Raw genomic sequence first — 18141 nt, forward strand, 5'->3', positions numbered from 1 at the left:
GTTATCATTGTCTTTCTTATCTGAACTTTTATTTTATAATAGTTAAATATAATTATTTATTTCTTTATTTACTTATTTGTGGGATAGCTGTTGGGACTAACTGGCTTACTATGAGGCACTCAGACCTAGTTGCCCAAAATGTAGTAGAAATTAGCTTGTTATAGGCGCCTGGTCTGTGTGGGCTATATCAAGTGGTGGAAAGAATAATATATAAATAAAAACATATTATGACTTTTAGGCCAGTTTGAACAGAAATATAGTAGAATTGTTTTATTTTGGAGCCAAATAAGGCAGTGTTTAGGTGGGTGTACTAGATAAATCTACTGATTATAGATGATTTAAAAATACTGTTACTCATTTATATTGTCTTATTGAATGTGGTCTTTGTCCCACAAACTTCCTACTCATGCCCTTCAAGTAAAACGCTCTTGCCTGTGCAACTTTTATATTGCATCCCGCCTAAGCCCAGGCTCAAGCATACTAGTCTCAAGCAAATACCCTTCTGGCATATTTTCAAGAATATTGTGCCTCCTATTTCTATCTGTATGAGTATCTGTTTAAAACACATTGTCTGTTCAATCTGAATAATGTATTCATATTTAGTTACATCTGTAGTGTATAACATGAAAGGGGAAAGTCACATGCATCATTATACACAACCACTGACCTTGTCTGAAAACTGAATAACAGTCTATTACATGTATATTTTTCTTTGAGTTTTTCTTCAAATGAGAAAATATAGTTTAAATCTGTCAAACCAGGTATATGGGTTTGGGTTGATTTATCAAAATGCCAAAGCCCCATGTCACATTGCACTGGGAACCATCACCAAAAATATAAATGTATACTTTTATTAATTCTACGGTTTTCAGAAAGCTTAATAGCTAGTCTGCACATGTATTATAGTTACATATAAAAGGAAGCATATAATTAGCCAATTTCTCAAATTGTTTCCAAAATCTTTTCACAGCTGACACAAATAAAAATCAAGAGAAGTGATTGTTTCATTTCTCAGTTATTGATGTCTAGTAATAATTGAATTGAATATCTACATCTATACTAAATAGTGTATTACAGTGTATTACAGTATTTTGACATAGTAATTACCAGATGTTTTTGCACAGACCCTAATTTTCTTACACATTTTCAGATTATTACATTTTACTTTTGTTTTTCTAAAATTACTTTTTATCTGAACAAATTGGTTTCTGTTTCTATGGTAGGATGAGAACAAGAGAAGAGCAATCCTTTTAACCCCAATGTCAGCCATTTTTTGAATTTTTATTTTTATGGTATAGCATGAAGCACAATCAGTCAAAATGTTTGATCTGTTGACCCAAAATGGCAGTGAGAACAAGATGAACATTAAGGAGAAGATGATGAGTAGATATTATGAAGATGAAAATCATGAAGATTTAAAATTTGAACCTGAAGACTTCAACTTCATCTGTGAGCTTATTGAAGGGCCGCCACCTTCGAGCCCTTCTAATAATGTAATAATAATAAAAATTCATACTGTAAGGGAATTAGCTCGGGGAAGGGCTGAGCACAGACTCCCAAGAGGCAGGTTTTAGTGATCCAGTGGTTAGGGTTTTATTTTTCTATGTGGGTGCTCTCTGCAGTGAGGAGGCGTGTGTGTGAGTGTGAGGGGGTTTTGTGGGGGTGTGGCTGGCGTTGCGACGCTCCCGAGGGCTTGTCGGGGTTCCCAGGAGGTGTGTGGGGGGTTTTCCCGTGCCGTCATCCACCGCCGTAGGCGATCTCACCATCCGGCGGACTCGTCCGCACTCGAACCTTCGGGGAGAGAAGGAGGGAGAGAGAGAGAGAGAGAGAGAGAGAGATTAGCGTAATGGTGACATCGTGCTAAAGGTCGGAATACCTCTATGTTGCTGAAGAACGCGCACGTAGTCTGTATCTTAGCCGTCCTTAGCACGGGCGGAAGAGCGTCCTTTTATACTCTTCCGCCGTCGCCTGAGTGGTGGAATTTTCCCGATGGTCTCCCCAGTCGCCGGCTGGTGTAGAGTCAACGGTCCCACCTCACCGTGACCGTCCTTCCGGTTTGGCACGAGGCTGCCCGCTTCGTGCCTGCGCGGCAGTCGGGGAAGGAGCGACTTTCTTATCATGTGCGCCGGCTGTCGGTCCGTCGTGACAATACCCCCCCTCAGCTCTGAGCCTACTGCCGCTCGGTGGTGGGTCCAGAGTGTGTCTCGCCGCAAGAGCCCATCTGCATTACCATGTTGGGCCCCCGCCCGGTGCTAGATCTGATATTAGAAGTCCTGTAAGGCAAGGAACCAGCGGTTTACCCTGCGTTCATGTCTTTGGCCTTGGCCATCCACTGTAGGGGGGCGTGGTCCATTACGAGGATGAAGTGCCGGCCAGCCAGGTAATACCGCAGCTCCTCGATGGCCCATTTTATTGCCAGGGCCTCTCGCTCGATGGCTGCGTATTTCCTCTCAGCAGGGGACAACTTCCGGCTGATATAGAGGACCGGGTGTTCTTCTCCATCGAAGGTTTGTGAGAGAACTGCGCCAAGCCCGGTCTCGGACGCATCGGTGTGCACCGTGAATGGGAGGGCAAAGTCCGGGTTGCGCAGTACTGGCGCGCTGGTGAGGGCACATTTCAGGGCTTGGAAGGCCCTCTCTGCATCGGCTGACCACCTAACCCGGTCTGGCTGGCCCTTCTTTGTGAGATCTGAGAGGGGGGAAGCTACAGCAGAGAAGTTAGGCACGAACCTCCGGTAGTACCCCGCCAACCCCAAGAAGGCACGTACCTGTTTCTTTGACGTGGGTCGAGGGTAGTCCTTTACGGCCTCGATATTCTTTGTTTGTGGCTTCAGCATCCCCCAGCCAATGCGGTATCCCAGGTACTGGGCCTCAGTCAGCCCTAGGTGGCATTTCTTGGGGTTGGCTGTCAGGCCGGCCTCCCGGAGCGCCTTCAGGACCTCCCCTAGATGAAACAGGTGGTCTGCCCATGTGGAGGAGTGGATAACTACGTCGTCCAGGTAGCCAGCTGCAAACGTGCGGTGGGGCCGCAGGAGGATGTCCATCAACCTCTGGAACATTGCGGGTGCCCCGTGTAGCCCAAAGGGGAGAACCCAGTACTGCCAGTGGCCAGTGGCCGTGCTAAAGGCCGTCTTGGGCCTTGCATCCGGCGCTAGCGCAACTTGCCAGTAACCTTTGGTCAGGTCCAGGGTAGATATGAACCGGGCCCTCCCCAGTCACTCCATGAGGTCGTCCACTCGGGGGAGGGGATAGCTGTCGAACTCCAATACCTGGTTCAGCTTCCGGAAGTCGTTGCAAAGCCACATACTTCCGTCCGGCTTGGGCACGACGATGATGGCGCTGGACCAGGGGCTGCTGGACTCCTCTATGATGCGATCCTGCAGCATTCGTCCAATTTCTTCCTTGATGACTTTGCGCCGGGCCTCTGGAACACGGTAGGGCCTTTGTCTTACCACTACGCCGGGAGGAGTTTTGATCTCGTGGTGGACCAGCTGTGTCATCCCTGGGGAGGCCGAAAACACATCAGAGAATTGGTCTACCAACTCGGTGAGCTCCTGTTTCTGGGCGGGGGTAAGGTCCTCCCTCAAACCGACCAAGGTACGCTTGCCATGGTCTGTGTCCCGGGCCACATACGCCGATACTACTGGTGTCGGTTCCACCCACTTCTTTAGAAGGTTCACGTGGTAGAGATTCTCCTCCACGCACTTACCGGGCTGTTGCAGGCGGTAGTTGACGGGGCCCTGGTTCTCGAGGACTGTATACAGGCCTTGCCACCGGGCCAGGAACTTACAGGCGCTGCTGGGTACTAATAGGAGGACATCCTTGGGGGACAGGGGGGGCAGCAGGCGGTGGATCTCGCGTCCCGGGTCGGGGAGGGGTACGACGGCAGCGGGGGTCTCGGTCCTCAGGTCAACCAGCATCTGGGTTGCGACCTGAAGGCTTTCGGTGAGCTGCTGTGTAATGGCTTGCTGCTGGATGCTAGTCTCCAGCAGGTGTTTCAGTGCGGGGTCCATGGTTCTTTCTCTGTCTCTTTTTTTTTTTTTCTTCTTAGTGGTTGTTATTGTTGGCGGGTCTGTGCTCGTGCCTGCATCCTCCACCAGTGTAAGGGAATTAGCCCGGGGAAGGGCTGAGCACAGACTCCCAAGAGGCAGGTTTTAGTGATCCAGTGGTTAGGGTTTTATTTTTCTATGTGGGTGCTGTCTGCAGTGAGGAGGCGTGTGTGTGTGAGTGTGAGGGGGTTTTTCGGGGAGAGAAGGAGAGAGAGAGAGAGATTAGTGTAATGGTGGCATCGTGCTAAAGGTCGGAATACCTCTATGTTGCTGAAGAATGCTCACATAGTCTGTATCTTAGCCGTCCTCTTCGACGGTCCCGCCCCACCGTGACGGTCCTTCCGGATGATGGTGTGTTTGGCACGAGGCTGCCCGCTTCGTGCCTGCGCGGCAGTCGGGGAAGGAGCAACTTTCTTATTAAGCTGTCGGTCCGTCGCGACAATACATACAAATATATATATATATATATATATATATATATATATATATATATATATATATATATATATATATATATATATATATATATTAGTACATACTTGCATACAAGGTTCAGACTTAAAGTAACTAGTAACATAAGATAATATGTTGCAGTGAACAATCACACATAGAAATTAAAAGGCAGACTAATCAATGCAAAACATATGGGCAGAAACCAAATAAGAGGATGAAAACAAATACTGTATATGGAAATGGCATTCATCACCAAGGCAGAAACTGTATACTGCATACTATTCTAGATCATTATTCAAGATTATGAGCAATTTCCACCTTACCTATAAAGGTTAGTATTTGAATTTTAATAAAGTTCTCATGTAGTCTTCAAATCTACTGAAAGATCTGTTTTTTGTACCAGTCCTCTGCCTTTCCTTGATTAGATAAGACAGAGAGATCACACAACTGATTACATAAATTTTTGTGTGGACATGCACACTAAGAAGGGCATAACTGTAGACTGTATATCCCAAGCACAAAGCACATGTAAAGTCTGCACCAAAATGAACGAAGCAGCTTTTAGGAATTGTAACTGGATCACTGTAACTGGGTCACTGCATCACTGAATATCTTCCATAATGTTCAAATTAAGGTGTTCTTAAAACATGACTTGTGGAGGATAGTGTGAAAGAGAGTTTTGGTAGGTGTGGCTTCATGTAAATGTTATCATGCCTTGGTATTCTTTTCACTCATTTCACAGACTTTACATATGCAAGATTTTGTTGATCAGTGAGGATGCAGAGCCATGTCATCATTCTTTAGGGCTGTACGAATATGGCCAAAATGATAATGCCGATTATTTTGATCAATATTGAGATCTCGATTATTTATCACAATTATTAATTGATTTTAGTGACAACATATTTTTATTGCACTTTCACATTTATTTAGTTTTCTCATGCCACAATATAACACACAAGTAGGCATGCGAAAACTTGAGCTGGTCAATTATGATAGAATTTAGGAACATATTGTGAACCATGACAAATTAATTTACCTTCTGATAAACTAAATGTAATAATTTCAGTTAATTTTACAGACTGTTTGCAAAAAATAACCATTAACCTGTTCTACCTTGTAAACAAATACAATAAACATCAATGTTAATGTTCAGTGTTTGAAGTCTGCTCCTCTTAAATATATTTAAAGCTACATTATTAGACATTTTCCACTGTCGTGGTTCTGGGCTGGAGTCAGTTCTCGATCCACTCTGTGTATATTGTGTATATATCTGAATAATCTCATATAGGATGTGCTCGGGTGAGTTCATTTACCCGTCAGATGCAAAGCGCTTTAGTTTAATTGTGTTCATTAGGGATGCACCGATCAGGATTTTTACGACAGAAACCGATACAGATACCAATCATTTTTTTGTTTAAGTTTTAATCAGGAGGTCATAAACAGTTAAATGTAAGCTCTCTGCTCATGGTAACTGTAAATTGAATTAAAATAATAGCAATGATAAATACTGTTGGTTAATTGATAAATGAACAAGCATAAATATTTATTTTTAAATATCTTAAAAACAATAAAGAGTCCTAATTAAGAGTAGACTAACACAAAAAATGATCCATGTAAGGAAAACAGCTAATAGCCTTGTAAGGAAATAGCGAACTAAGTTTAATGTCAAATTTATATTAAATGCAACTCATAGTAATTAAACATTATTTCATTTATCATTTTATTTATATTTTATGAAGTTATTATATCTTTTTATATTAAATTATTTATTTATAACTAAGCACATTTTCTGTCTTTACATTTTAGTAGTTTTATTTTTGTCTGGTTAACAGTTTTAGATTTGTGCCCCCAGTACTGTGTCCATGTCTGCTGATAATATTGTGTTTGTGGGGATTGGATCGAAACATGGAGACTGGAGTTGTCTTTTCTAGTGATATCTGGCAACTGTGAGTTTAAATGAAGTGAATTAGATTGAAGGAGAGCAGCAGTGTACTGTATGTTTACAGACTGAACAGTTGCTACTCTTTATTATGATTGGTGAGGAAATTTTTAATAAAGAAGTTTGAATTAAACCCACCTTGTAGCATTAGCATTATTATTAATTTACTGAAAGGATGAAAACAAATACTGTATATGGAAATGCATTCATCACCAAGGCAGAAACTGTATACTGCATACTATTCTAGATCATTGTTCAAGAGTATGAACAATTATCACCTTACCTATAAAGGTTAGTATATTAATTTTAAAAAAAGTTCTCATGTAGTCTTCAAATCTACTGAAAGATCTGTTTTGTGTACCAGTACTCTTCCTTTCCTTGATTAGATTAGACAGAGAGATTACACAACTGATTACACAAATTTTTGTGTGCACATGCAAACTAAGAAGGGCATAACTGTATACTGTATATCCCAAGTGAAAAGCACATGTAAAGTCTACACCAAGATGAAAGAATCAGCTTTTAGGAATTGTAACTGGATATAGCTGAAAATAGTTCAAAAGGAACTTAACCTGTCCAGATGGAATTTCTACTCTACTACTGAAGACTTCTACAGAGTATGTGACCCAAGCTTGGGTCCCTATTTTACAATATTAATTGGACTTCTGGAACAATTCCAGAGAAAAGTTGTTTTAAAAAAAAAAAAGACTATTGGTCTGTAGCTTTATGTCAGATAAGGTAGGTGGATATGGGTGCCATTGCAGTACGAGTTTATCATGAAAACACAACCAGATGAATCCAAATCGTAAGACAAAGTCATAACCAAAACCAGGGAATAATACTAAAAGAAGATGTGCAAACTACTTAAAAGGGGAAAAGAAAAAAATAAAAACAAGTAGAGAACAAGAATAGAAAATGAGATAAACAACACATAATTTAATAAGCAAGGTTGTAAGAACTGTGCAAAAACTGCTGGGAGGGTGCAATACTTGATGTGCAATACTCCTGGGGATGTGTAATATTGGAACTGTGAGATTCCTGGGATCATGGAATAGTATTGAGACTGTGCAATACTGTGATTTCACCACTATGCTATACTGTGTTCTGTGCAATACTGATGGAACTGTGCAATACTGTGATTTCACCATTATGCTATACTGTATTCTGTGCAATACTGATGGAACTGTGCAATACTGATGGATGTGCAATACTGTGAATACTGGGATATGAAATATTAGGAATGTATATATGTCAGGTTGGCAGGTACTGGAACTTGTCGTTGTAAGCCATTAATGCATGCTGAGTCCAAGAAAACTATTTTCTGATAGGAAAATAAAGTATTTATTTTCTTTGCTTTGTTTTTTCTTTCTTTTCAGGTTTTTTAAAAGTATGTTTTGCATATCCTGACTGAATGTACTGTGCAAATGATAAATAAACTTGACGTGATTTGGCCCTCATTCCTCTTATTCTAATACACTGTTTTGACATGCAAATAAGTATTTGCCTGTAACCACATTTTCAGCAGTGTGGTATGTGTCCATGTTATAGGTTTATCACAGGGAAAGGCCACAACCAAATCCACAAACAAGGGATTGTCCAGATAGTATGTCTGTTAGGCCAGATAACTAATCAGTCTGTTAGGCAAAGAAAATAAATACTTTATTTTCCTATCAGAAAATAGTTTTCTTGGACTCAGCATGCATTAATGGCTTACAACGACAAGTTCCAGTTCCAGATAGTATGTCTGTTAGGCTATATATGCATCACTCTGCTCACCTGTTTCATAGCATTGAGCTGTAAGCCAAAGGTAAACCAACGTTTATCATGTTCTACTGTTGCTGTACATTATATGTAGTTTGGTTTTGGTGAATTGTACTGTATTAGTGTGGAATAGTAATAGTAGCTTCAACAAATTTGAATAGCAGAATTCTGTCACTATCTCTTCTGTTGCATTTACAAGCCACAACTCTTGATTTCTGCCAGCAACAGCACATGTGGTAATGCCTTAATATAAGGTTTGCTAGTAAACTCTTTAAAACATAGTAGAACATAGTTTAGTAATTAAAGATTGGATTAGGACTGAGTTTCCCAAAAGCATTGCAAGCAAAATTCAGATCATCTTAATTTTGGAACTGGAAAAGAGAGTGCTCAATGTAAGCTTGCTCTACCATTTAACAATGACTTTTATCCTGAAATGCATTTGGTAAAATCTCCAGATTTTTAAAAACTCAGATGTATTAGGAGCAGAGTTGGGTGTAATCTAATTACTTCTTCTGATAATACAGTAATCACTTATTGAATGATTATTTGTTTTTAACTTATTCTCATGGGTTAATCATTGATCAGTTATCATTGTCTTTCTTATCTGAACTTTTATTTTATAATAGTTAAATATAATTATTTATTTCTTTATTTACTTATTTGTGGGCTAGCTGTTGGGACTAACTGGCTTACTATGAGGCACTCAGACCTAGTTGGCCAAAATTTAGTAGAAATTAGCTTGTTATAGGCGCCTGGTCTGTGTGGGCTATATGAAGTGGTGGAAAGAATAATCTATAAATTAAAGCATATTATGAATTTTAGGCCAGATTGAACAGAAATATAGAAGAATTGTTTTATTTTGGAGCCAAGTAAGGCAGTGTTTAGGTGGGTGTACTAGAGAAAACTACTGATTATAGATGAATTAAAAATACTGTGACTCATTTATATTGTCTTACTGAATGTGGTCTTTGTCCCACAAACTTCCTACTCACGCCCTTCAAGTAAAACGCTCTTGCGTGTGCAACTTTTATACTGCATCCCACCTAAACCCAGGCTCAAGCATACTAGTCTCAAGCAAATATCCTTCCGGCATATTTTAAATATTTCTATCTGTTTGTGTATCTGTTTAAAACACATTGTCTGTTCAATCTGAATAATGTGTTCATATGCAGTTACTTCTGTAATGTATAACATGAAAGGGGAAACAGTCATATGCATCATTATACAAGTCCATTCACCTTGTCTGACAACTTAGAAAAAACAGTCTATTATATATATATATATATATATATATATATATATATATATATATATATATATATATATATATATATATATATATATATATATATTGAGTTTTTCTTCAAATGAGAAAGTATAGTTTAAATACCAGGTATATGGGTTTGGGCTGATTTATCAAAATGCCAAAGCCCCATGTCACATTGCACTGGGAACCATCACCAAAAATATAAATGTATACTTTTTTTATTCTACAGTTTTCAGAAGTCTTAATAGCTAGTTTGCACATGTATTATAGTTATGTATAAAAGGAAGCATATTAATTAGCCAATTTCTCAAATTGTTTCCAAAATCTTTTCACAGGTGACACATATAAAAATCAAGAGAAGAGATTATTTCATTTCTCAGTTATTGATGTCTAGTAATAATTGAATTGAATATCTACATCTATACTAAATAGTATATTTCACCCAGTGTATCACAGTATTTTGACATAGTAATAACCAGATGTTTTTGAACAGACCCTAATTTTCTGACACATTTTCAGATTATTACATTTTACGTTTGTTTTTCTAAAATTACTTTTTGATCTGAACAAACTTGTTTCTGTTGCTATGGTAGGATGAGAACCAGAGAAGAGCAATGCTTTTAACCCCAATGTCAGCCAGGTGTTCCAATAGTAGTGAATGTGAGATGGTATCAAAGGCAGCACTAAGGTCGAGGAGGATGCAGATGGTCAGAAGGCCAGAGTCAGCAGCGCAAAAGAGGTCATTAATAATTTTAACAAGGGCTGTTTCAGTGCTGTGTTTGAAACCAGATTGAAGTATCCAGTATAAGGGATAGACTGTCATTATACTGTAGTGATTTACCAGGTCCAAAGTGGAGGAGGTGTGGCTAATGGAGACGGCACCCTAAGTGCTGAATTCAATATTTTAAAATGGACACAGACAGTCATCCAGTGCAGCAAATGCAGTGAAATGTTGTAAAAATGGACAAATTTACATACATCGACTGGGGAGTAGCGGCAGCAAAATGTGCCAGTGTTCACCCAATCCAATCCAATAAAATGAAAACATAAAGGTTTTGATCAATGACACACATTCCTAATATTAATGTCAAATGTTGCTTGCAATGCATTTGATTATTGTATGTTGATGTACTTTTGCTGTATAAAAAGTTCATAGCTTGTTTGTTAATGCAGTTTTTTTGTTTTCATGTGTGATCCAGTGGATCTTGGCCCTAAACCTGAAGTTGAAAACAGTACTGATGACTACGAATGTTATAATGTTCACCCACAGACCTTTTATCAAAAGGGTTGATTAAAGGCAGTGCCAAAGACACATCAGGAAGAAACACTTAGCTAAAGAATTTTAAGAATCCCACAAAACTCATTAAAAAGAACTGATTTGCATTTGGTGAAGCCCATAAAACTCATAAATAAACAAATTCACAGACTGGAAAGTGCAAAATGGCTCCTAAAGTTGAAGTACTTTTGACTCATGTCTATAAGAATTTAAAAAAAAAAATTAATTAAATTAAATTATTTTATTTTTTTTAAAGGATGTAGCAGCAAATCCAGCAGAGAGCAAAATATGGAGAGACATTATGGAGGTTACTGTGGTGTCATCAAACCAACACAATATAATTGAGATCAAAAGAAAATGGTTTGCCACAAAACTGAGTAAAAAAAAGTATTACTGCAAATTTGGGGAGGCCAAACCATGACAAAGCTTTTTAAAATTGATGAGATGCCAGGGCAAACAGAGCCAATTTATAAGTTAGGTTTCATCCTCTGAAAAAAAAAATTAAACAAAACTGTGTATTTAAAGCCGATAATTCAGTGTTTACAATAGTTAATCTTATGAGTAAAATTTACACACACTCAGGAACAGGAGTAGGGTGTGGAATTTTTTTCCCCAAAATTTACAGGATATACATGAATACCAACTTTCATGTGTGTAAACAGTCATACAGAAAATCTATGCATATATCCATTCATATCTAGCTAGTTTGGGGCCCAATACTGGGTGTAACACAGAAATGTAATGTAATTTACTTTTCCTGATAACACATTAGTTTCTAACATGTTAGAACTATTGTGTTAATTACTTTAATTCCTGTTATACAGCTTCTGACAGATATTGTTACAAACATTTCTTACACGTTTAGAAACTAATAGCCTGTTAATTATGTGGAAATCATTTACAACAAAGCTTAATATACCCAGTGTTTTTACTGGATATACGCTTCAAATTACTTTGTTCATTTGTAAGTAGAAGAAACAAGTTTTAAGGGACTGTAATGCCTTTTTTCTTCTTTAAAAAGTATTAAAGTGAATGTATAGCTTGTATAGCTTCTAGAGAGTAACTTAGACGTCAAGTAATAATTAGTGTATTTACCTTAAATATAATTTCTTTGTGTTTATATTTTACTTTCATTATTTTTTACTTTTAAATAAAATTACTCTATAATGACCCTGTGTTACAAAACAGAGGGAGAGACAGGAAGTAAGTGCAGGAGCACTGTCTTTATTAATAAATCAATGACACAAACAAACAAACACGGGAACGCGGTCTATCCAGAGTTAATGAGAAAACATGGGACTAGAGTCGAGGCAGAAAACAGGACATGAAAACAAAGACCGCTTAGCCTGCTAAACATAGATGCTACACCGTTCAAACTGATCCTTCTCACACAGGTATTCTAACTACAACTAATATCGTGCAACGTGCACATAGACCCGAGGCTTTTAAATACCCAACATAATTAATCTAAACCAAATACACCTGGGTTAAATCAAGCACAACCTCAAAACAGAAACTAGAACTCAGGCAGAAAGCGAATGAAAACAGTCATGTGACCAGTCCGGAGCTGTGCCCCAGTGCCCTCTGCTGGCCGTGGTGTAACACCCTGACACTGCTTACAATGATTAAACTAAATTGACTTCCACCTAGCAAAAAATACTCTCAGGTGTTCCTCTAGTTGAATCTGTATTTGTAACCACCATTTGTATCTATTATTCTTTCAGTCCAATAATACTATCTATACAGTAACATTTTCATATTAAATATGTTATTGAATATGACTGAGGAAGCAGTGATGTTCTCATAGGAAGTCAACAGGGCTCACCTGGTCAATCAAGTTCTTCCATCTAGGCTAGTTTTGGGAAATAGGTAGCTTAAAACTAAAGTACATTTATCTTCAAATGAGGAAGTAGCTTGAATGTTAAAAAATGTCAGTACAAACACATGTACGTGTGTGTGTTGGTTGCTATTTCATTAAACTGCATTAGTCATAATGTTGTCTATAGTTTCTGTTCTCTCTCTTCTGTATTTTATAGCACCTGGTAACTACAATTACAGAACTTTTTTGAGGAGAAACCTATTTACTCCACTGTCTTCATTTGTCATTCATGTCATGTATACACTCTCAAGAGACCTTCATATGAAGACAGTGGAGTACAATGGTTTCCCCCAAATAAATTCAGTAATAATGTAACTACAGAAACTATAATTGCTGAACTTGTTTGGGGGAAACCATTGTATTCCCCTGTATTCATATGAAGCTCTCTTGAGAATGTATACACAATAATCCATCTAGGCTAGTTTTTCCTAGTATACTAAATGAAAATTAAAACATATTGTTGCTTTGAACGATCTACAGTATGTATCATTATACCACAAGTCCAGGGAACTTGTCTAAGTATTGAAAGACAATGTTTTCTTATACATTTCCTTTAGTTTTGCTTCAAAGAAAGAACTGTAACTTGAATGTACCTCTGCCAGTACAACCACATGTACAGGTGTGTGTGGAATTATCAACATGCCATGTGCCATGCCAAGTTGACATTGGGAACCAATCCAAAATATATATTTCCTCTTTTCTGTGAAGATGTTCAGAATTCTTAATAGTCATTAGCTAGTATTTACTTCCGAGCATAACATATTTTAATATAATAATTAGCCTGTCATTTTTCAGATTGTCAGAATTTCAACAATCAAGAGAGTGTCCAGGTGTCCAGATTACGTAGTTGTGGTAAGTGAATTTTTCAAAAAGGTGTGTCCAGAGCTTGTTGATTTAGAAATGCTTACAGTATATTAGGCTATATATACACCTTGATTTACTGTGCGAGATTCACAACATCAAGCTGAGAAAGGTAAGCAAATCATTACAGTATTACTTTATTGTATTGCATTTTTTATGTTTACTTTTAACATTTCAATAATAAACAATTTTATTGTTTATTATTAACCATTATTTCAGTGATAAATAAATATTGAAAAGTAATGAAAAATTTCACATTTGTTTGTGAGAAATAAATAAATTCCCTGCAATCAACACATTATGATTTCGAATTCGGTGTTCGGTGGAGTAAGATGCGAAGTTGGAGGCTCCTGTTGATTTCGATTAAAATTGTAATTAATTAGCGCTTTTTGGTCATATAATATATTTTGACTTATTCTACTTCGTTTCCTTATTTGCACTTTTGATTTTGTGGCACGTTAAGATGTCTGGAAAGAACATGAATGGTACCTGTGGTAGCATTCAGACACGACTGAGACCTAGTGTGCGCGCCGTGAGCGAGTCCCCTTCTCCCCCTGAATCCGCGTCCCCGAGCAGTGAACCTGTACAACCGCTGCTGTAGCGGCCTTGTTAAAGGAGGCGTTTGGTCTGGAGAAGGAGCCGGTTCTGGACCGGTCCCACCTGACCCTTCAGCCAAAGCCCAAACCTGGTGAATGACCATGAGCAATTGTGTGCAGATTCCACTATCACAGTGACTGTGTTGATATCTTACGCCATGCGAGAGAGCTCCAGCGGATTAAAGTGAGGGATTTGACCATCTCCATTTTCCCTGACTACACAGCCAAGACAGCCCGGGCCGCGTTTAACGATGTTCGGCGTCAACTTCGTGGTATTGAGGGAGCTCGCTATGGAATACTTCACCCAGCTCGGCTTCTCATTACATATAACGGTGTTCAGAAGGACTTTATTTCAGCGAAGGAAGCAGGAGACTACGTTAAACTCTTGATATCGGGGTGAACGGCAATACCTATATAGTGGAGTTTTTTCACTTTTATTCTTTTTTTGCACTCGGCCTTCCAGCTCTACAGAATTCAGATTCTTATTGAAGATATTGTCGGTGCATTACTTCGTCTAGATTTTGTGGACTGACTCCTCTTAAATTTACTTCTGTATTACTGTGCTTCTCTGTTCTGACGCTCTGACTGGGTTAGAGTTTATTTCATTTTATAAGTGTTGTTTCCTCATCTTTATGTGCTACACTGTGTTATATTATTTGTTACAAGTCTTTAAAAGGTAAGGACATTATATTTGTTAATGTGCACAGACTATCAGATTTGAAGTCAGTAGGGGACTTTTCTCTTACTGGAATTTTTTTTTGTTTAGGTAATTAAGTTGGTTAGTACGGCTTACTCTTTGAGTTGTTTTCACATTGTGGACAACTCTTGGTGGGAAACACTGCTGTCTCCCTTTTTTTTTTGGAGACTTTGGGTGTGTTGGGGGGAGGGAGGTCCCACTCCGGCTGGGACAGGCACGCCTTTAAGATTTATTTGTTGGAACGTCAGAGGTAATCCTGCCAAGAGATCTAAGGTTTTTACATATTTGAAACGTCTTCCACTCGAACTTTAATTTGAAAGTAGGAGGGGTCGCTATTTTAATTGACAAAAGGTTACAGTTTTCGTCCACTAATGTTATCGCTGATGTGAACGGTAGATATATTATAGTTGCTGGTACTCTAATGCAAAGACAGGTATTGTATACGCTCCTAACTTAGATGAATTATTTATTTATTTATTTATTTATTTATTTATTTATTTATTTATTTTATAAATGGCATCCCTTTATTGTATACTTTATGGAGTTACAGACACTTCCCACTTAAGTTTTTGCACCTGTTCTTGGGTTTTATAATATTTATATAACCAGCGACAGTTTTTGAGTAGCCATGATGAGCCGGGGGCATACTTTTAATTTTGTTTTCCTTTTTTTTTTTCTTTCTTTTTCTCAATGAAATATTTGGGAAAGGGAAGGGAGGGGAGAAGAGAAAAGGTAAATGAATCACATGAAAATGAATCACATGTAAATGAATCACATGAATATGAAGCACATGAACATTAATCACATGAAAATTAATCACATGTAAATGAATCACATGGAAATGAATCATATGAAAATGAATAAATAAATTAAAACACGATAAACAATTTTACTGTTTATTATTAACCATTATCAACCATTATTTCAGTAATATATAAAAATTAAAAAAATTATGAAAAATAAAATGTGTTTTGCCATGCACTTTTACTGATTTACATTATATAGGTTAACTTATTTTAATGAATATATAATAAAAAGGAATGAACTTTTATTCTTGTACATTGATAAAAATCACTGTGATCATTCACACTAGATAAATAGATTTTCTATTTTGTGGAAACATGTAAATGTTTTCAGCTGTTTTGTTCATTTCAAATATCTAAATCTAATATCTTAATCTAATAACTTAAAGTCAATTAATTTCTATAAGAAAACCAATCAGAGGCAGTAAAATGCTATGACATTAGTTGATTTTTAAGGTAGAATATACATATTGCATACTTGCAATAATTGCAAAATTGGTAAGTGAAGTTACTGGCAATTACTCAAAGGGAAAATCAGTTTCTTTATATTTTCACCACAATTTTTATAGTTTAAACATAGTTATATGTTTAAAAGGTAGCATAAAATTGCTGACTGTTGATTGTAAAGCAAACAACTGTAAAAATATTTATTTCATTTAACATAAATGAGACATAATCCAGTACATTTGCTCATTTCTCTGAGGATTTTAAACGAAGCAACTCACAATTTAGGCAGGAAACAACATTTACATTTTACTTTTGTTGCTCTCATATTTTTATACTCAGAATGACACCTTTAAAAAAAACAAACAAACAAAAAAAAACTGAGCTCTCATTTTATTCTGAGCTCTCTTCCCCTCATTTTATTGTGTTTCCTCTTAGACTTGCCATTTTTCTGAAACAAGAAATTTAGGCTTGAACAAAAAAGTGGAAGAGTTGGCAGAGCATTCAAAGATAAAGATTTAATAAATTTGCTGGAATATATATGTTGTAAGGCATGCCAAAATTTAACAGTATAACATACATCAAGATAAGCTCAGCAGGTTTGTGCAGAAGGATCCAATGCTGCTCTGAAGAATAAAGCAGTTACTGAGAATATATGAATACATGTAGTAATATAGTTGTATGCTTAAAAGGTAACATTAATTTGCTGACTGTAGATTGTACAGCAAACAACTTTAACCATATTTACTGAACTGTAATGTCATACATTGTATAAAATGAGACATAACCCAGTATATTTGCTCATTTTGTCTGACAATTTTAAAGAAAGCAAGTCAGAATTGAGGCAGGATACAACTAACATTTTACTTTTATTTTTCTAATAATTGTTTTTATACCCATGATGACACTTCTTTAAAACAAAGAAAAACTGAGCTCTTCCCCTCATTTTATTGTGTATTTCCTCTTAGACTTGCCATTTTTCTGAAACAAGAAATTTACACTTGAACAAAAAAGGGGAAGAATTGGCAGAGGAATCAGAGGTAAGGATTTTGTAAATGTGCTGGAGTGTATATGTTGTAAGGCATGCCAAAATTTAACAGTATAATATCTATCAAGATAATCTCAGCAAGATTGTACAGATGGATCCAATGCTGCTCTGAAGAATAAAGCAGTTACTGAGAATATATGAGTACATGAATGAATCTAGCTATTTTGATCTTAACATATGGAGATGTTGTATAGTAGTTTAAGATACATATGTCCTGAACTTTGGGCATAGATTTGTGTGAATTATATAACATATTTACCTTAATTTTTTCCCATATCTATTCAAGTGAAACCAGGCTTCAGGTTCGGGGCAAAAAATGGCTACAGAAAGATACAAGGTAAGAAGTTGTGTAGACATGTATTTTCATTACATAAAAGCAAAGTGATGGTTAAGTGCTTTCTTATGAAGAAGTACGATGTAGAGGCTGGGTGGCTAGACTTACATTTTTTTTAAAAACAATAATAAATATTCGTCAAAAATTGTCAAGGAATGAAAAATTAATGTTATCATCATAACATTATGATCATTATTGTCACAGCTTAGTCAGATCAGAACTCAATTTCCCAAGATACAACACTCACTTCTCATGCACGCATCCGCTCACCATCCCTGGAGTTCTGATCAGACACACCTAGCACCAATCACACACACACACTCTCACCGCTAGTACTTAGGGATGTCATTCACCTAGAGTCAATGCGAAGTATACGTTCAGTCAACTCGTTTCTCTGCGATACCAATCCGATCTAGATAGTTAGTCTTCTCGTTATCCTCGACCCCTGTGTCCAGTTCCGACTACGCTCTCTGCCTGACCCCGTTTGTGTTGTTCCTCTGATTGCTTGACCATTGTCTGTCTTACGACTACGTTTCTTGAACTTCCCGATACCACGCTCTACACCTGCTGCCCACTTCTGCTTCCGTGCCAATTCGAGGTTCGTGACAGAATACTTCGCCTTCCAATGGAAGCAGCAGGAGATCCCTGTTGGCTGCAAGCCATTGAGGGACATGGCCGGATGATTAGTGACCATGATCACCGTCTCGCAAACCTGACTGAGCAGGTAGCTCG

General features: G+C 37.6%; 1 protein-coding gene across 1 annotated transcript in view; it reads left to right on the top strand.

Moving 5' to 3' along the window:
* The window catches only part of LOC108255726 (deoxynucleoside triphosphate triphosphohydrolase SAMHD1), a 37985-nt gene that overhangs the window by 1002 nt on the left and 18842 nt on the right, over window positions 1–18141 (top strand). The window contains exons 2-4 of the mRNA XM_053674255.1: window positions 13422–13478; window positions 16996–17067; window positions 17362–17412. Coding sequence (XP_053530230.1) covers window positions 17392–17412 — 21 coding nt within the window. The 5' untranslated portion in view covers window positions 13422–13478; window positions 16996–17067; window positions 17362–17391. The remainder of the gene's footprint in view (window positions 1–13421; window positions 13479–16995; window positions 17068–17361; window positions 17413–18141) is intronic.

Source organism: Ictalurus punctatus, chromosome 22 (genome assembly GCF_001660625.3).
Source record: "Ictalurus punctatus breed USDA103 chromosome 22, Coco_2.0, whole genome shotgun sequence".
NCBI classification, from domain to species: domain Eukaryota; kingdom Metazoa; phylum Chordata; class Actinopteri; order Siluriformes; family Ictaluridae; genus Ictalurus; species Ictalurus punctatus.